Source organism: Pungitius pungitius, chromosome 12 (assembly GCF_949316345.1).
Source record: "Pungitius pungitius chromosome 12, fPunPun2.1, whole genome shotgun sequence".
Classification (NCBI taxonomy): domain Eukaryota; kingdom Metazoa; phylum Chordata; class Actinopteri; order Perciformes; family Gasterosteidae; genus Pungitius; species Pungitius pungitius.
In genome coordinates, this window is record NC_084911.1 from 15,845,852 (window position 1) to 15,849,895 (window position 4,044).

Here is a 4,044-nt window from a genome sequence, read left to right on the forward strand (position 1 = left end):
AAATGCCCCTGCCATACAAGATGGTTTTGTTACATGAAAGGATCCAATTGTTAGGGCTGTGGGAGAATGGAGGAGATGGATATTGTAAGAACCGACTTCAATGGACCTGAAGAAGACACCCCGTTAGGGTCAACGTCCCTGAATAGATAATCTGCTAACTGTTGCACACATCATATATAGTGGATGCACGCACGTAGGTGGTGTGATAGTTTTTGGGGCTAGGATGTATTTCTGTGTCTATTGTAATCGGTTTAGATGTGATATAGATTTCTTAGTATTTCTTGTGATGTATAGAAATTTCCACAACTGCTGCATACACCCTCTACACTGATATAGGTTCTAGTGTTTTTTAATGTTTAGAAATTTCCACGACTGCTGCATTCACCCAATACCCACTGATATAGATTTTTAGCGTTAGATTAGTCGTTTCTTTTGATTTTTTGGTTTACATAATGAATTATGTAAAAAGGGGGATTGATAATCAAAAGTTTCTTTCTTTGTGCTAAGTTAGAAAATGTTGCCCTGTCCTGCTGAAGAATTCAAGTCAGAGATAGTCTGGCAGGATGGGGGTTCCTGTCTGGACTTGATTTAAGAGTCGGGACCCGCATGGACAAACAGAGGTTTCTCTGTGTGTATTGATAAGGGGATCGGTTTCTGTTCTGATTTAGGAATTAAGGTCAGCGGGTCAACTAGCAGCAGATGTGTAAGATAAGGCGGGAGGCCCACACCACACTTCATACAACACTCATACTTTTTTCATTGTTTACGTTAAGTCAGGAGGTCTGGACATTGGATGTGACCGGATCCTTAGAGGCGGGGGGAGAAGGTTCATCCCCTACGCCAGCTTAGGGCCAATAGAAATCTTTTCTTTGTCTTTTGGGTTATAAAACGATGTTCTTGCTGATGTTAGTTAGTGTGTGTTCTTCCGGCCTGCGGGCCGGTAGGATTGCTCCTGCCTTTGCAAACGCAGCGCTTATACTTGACCTGTGATCTGATGAATAAATCTACCAGAACGAGAGAAGTAGTTTGGCTGAATTCTTCCAGACGTCCCCATCCAGGCTTCCAATTTTTGAACACGAGCCTCTCTTTTGAAATTACTAACACGAGAGATCATCAGAGGAACAGATGGAAATGTCTAGAGAAGACCTACAGTTCATGAAAATTATGAACAACACAACAGTGTTAACTGGAAACCACTACTGCATGGACTTACCATTCAAAAGGGAAAAGGAAATAGTGGAATTGGACCTAGATATGGACAAACTTCCAATGGAGCGAGTCCTAGGACTGCAGTGGTGCATTGAAACAGACAAGTTCAAGTTCAGGACAACATTACGAGAGCAACCAAGAACCAGAAGAGGCATTTTGTCGGTGGTCAGCTCACTTTACGACCCGTTGGGATTTCTGGCCCCATTCAGTATGCCAGCCAAGCTGCTGCTACAGGAACTTTGTAGGAGAAACTTTGGGTGGGATGATGCTATTCCCCACTTCTTCTCTAAGCAATGGTCTAATTGGCTTGAGGACCTACAAAGGGTGTCTAAGTTCCAGGCTGATCGATGTATTAAACCCAGAGACTTTGGAGAACCTGTTACAGCACAACTTCACCACTTCTCCGATGCCAGTCAGGTTGGATATGGATCTGTGTCTTATGTGAGATTGGAAAAGGATCATAAAGTACACGTTGCATTTCTAGTGGGAAAGGCCAGAGTTGCTCCACTAAAACAGACTACAATCCCTCGACTGGAGCTCACAGCTGCCGTTCTTGCTGTTCGTGTTGATAAGATGTTGCGGAAGGAGTTGCAACTTAAACTTGAAAAGTCAATCTTCTGGACAGACAGTACAACAGTCCTTAAATATATCTCCAGTGAAACCAGGCGATTCCATACTTTTGTGGCAAACAGAACCTCTTTCATCAGAGATACAGTAGATGTGGAACAATGGAGATATGTGAGTTCCAAGGAGAATCCGGCAGATGAAGCATCAAGAGGCATGGGAGCTGAGGATTTCCTGAAAGGCAGGAGATGGATAAATGGACCTCAGTTTCTACACATGCCAAAGGAGAAGTGGCCTAAACTGGTCGATAACCTTAACGTTATTGCTGCAGATGACCCAGAGGTCAAAAGGGACTTGATAGTGAATACTATTGTTAATGATTTGCAAAATGCCACTAGCCACCTGATCAATTACTTTTCATCTTGGATCAAACTGAATACATCTGTGGCTTGGATTTTGAAGGTCAAGGAAATTCTCAAGTCATTGGGACAGAAGAGAAAGGAATTTTGGGCTTCTACAATACTCCGGAAGGATCATTTGGAGATACAGAAGCAAGAAGTGGAAAGGAGAGTTCAGAACTTTAAAGCCACACTCAAAGGACAAAGCCTAACACCTGAAGATCTTGCCAAGGCGGAAGAGTCAATTATTCAATTTGTACAAAGCCAGCGGTTCAAAGAGGAAATTGCCTCCCTGAAGGGGCACGTAAACGTCCCCAAAGAAAGTTTTCTGTACAAACTGGACCCAATAATGGACGCTGAAATCCTCAGAGTTGGTGGTCGGTTGAGTAAAGCAGCGCTGACAGCAGAGTCAAAGCATCCAATAATATTGTCCAAAGACCTGCACGTATCCACACTGATTTTACGCCATATCCATCATCAGTTAGGGCATGCAGGAAGAAATCACATGTTGTCTAGGTTACAGCAAAAGTACTGGATCATAAATGCAAACTCAGCTGCCCGGAAAGTCATTTCCGATTGTGTTGTTTGTAGACGCAACAGAGGAAAACTTGGTGAGCAGAAGATGGCAGATTTGCCGGAAGAGAGAGTGTTGCCTGACAAAGCTCCTTTCACAAATATTGGAGTTGACTATTTTGGGCCCATCAATGTTAAAAGGGGAAGAAGTCTTCTTAAAAGATATGGAGTGCTTTTCACCTGTCTTACCAGCCGTGCCGTGCACTTGGAAGTAGCCCATACACTGGATACAGACTCCTGTATAAATGCAATAAGGAGATTCATTTGTAGACGAGGTCCAGTCTCCACCATCAAATCTGACAACGGCACAAACTTTGTTGGCACCAACCGAGAGTTAAAGCAAAGTCTTGCTGCACTGAATCATGGTAAAATTCAAAACGCTTTGGTCCAGGATGGCATTAAGTGGAACTTTAATACTCCAGCAGCTTCCCATCAAGGCGGAATCTGGGAGCGCCTGATTCGCTCAGTGAAAAGTGTTCTCACCTCAGTTCTTCGACAGCAAATTCTGGATGATGAAGGTCTCCAGACCATTTTTTGTGAAGTAGAAGCAATTCTTAATGACAGACCCATTACAAGGGTCTCTGATGACCCCGATGACCTCGAAGCTCTGACACCAAACCACCTTCTAATATTAAAGGGCAAACCAGTCATGCCACCAGGACTATTTGATAAAGCAGATCTCTATGTCAGGAAAAGATGGAAGCAAATACAGTACATGGCTGAACTCTTCTGGAAACGGTGGATCTTGGAGTACCTACCCATGTTGCAGGAGAGACAAAAATGGACAAGACCAAGAAGAAGTCTCATTCCGGGAGACATTGTCCTTGTTGCGGATGCCACAGCTCCAAGAGGATCTTGGATGATGGGGAAAGTTTTGGATACGAGACCAGATGCAAAGGGTCTGGTGCGCTCTGTGCGGCTACAAACAAAGACCAGCATTCTGGAGAGGCCAGTGACCAAGCTTTGTCTGCTATTGGAAGCAGCCGTTAGCACTATGGACTGACTCTTTCTCTATCTTTCTCTACCTTCTCTATCTCTATCTATTCTCCCTTATAGGTGCAACAAGATTCATCTAGGTTAATGCATGGAAAGATTAATTGTGGATGTCATTATTTGTTTATGGAAATAGCTCCGTTTGAGTATATGGATAAATTGTGATAATATTCCCAATTAGGGGCCGGAATGTAGGAGCTATTATTTAGTTATATATTCTTTAAATATATTTTTCTTGATTGTTTGGGTAGCGGGATCACTAATTGAGTAATTGGATCACTAATTGGGTAATGCGGTGGGCACCTGG

General features: G+C 43.2%; 1 protein-coding gene across 1 annotated transcript; it reads left to right on the forward strand.

The window, feature by feature from the left end:
- The first annotated feature begins 1,139 nt into the window (after window positions 1-1,139).
- On the forward strand, window positions 1,140-3,747 carry LOC119220568 (uncharacterized). Its single transcript, XM_062566219.1, has 2 exons — window positions 1,140-2,541; window positions 3,136-3,747. Exons 1-2 carry the CDS (start codon window positions 1,156-1,158, stop codon window positions 3,745-3,747), a joined length of 1,998 nt encoding a protein of 665 aa, XP_062422203.1. The 5' UTR covers window positions 1,140-1,155.
- Window positions 3,748-4,044: the final 297 nt, after the last annotated feature.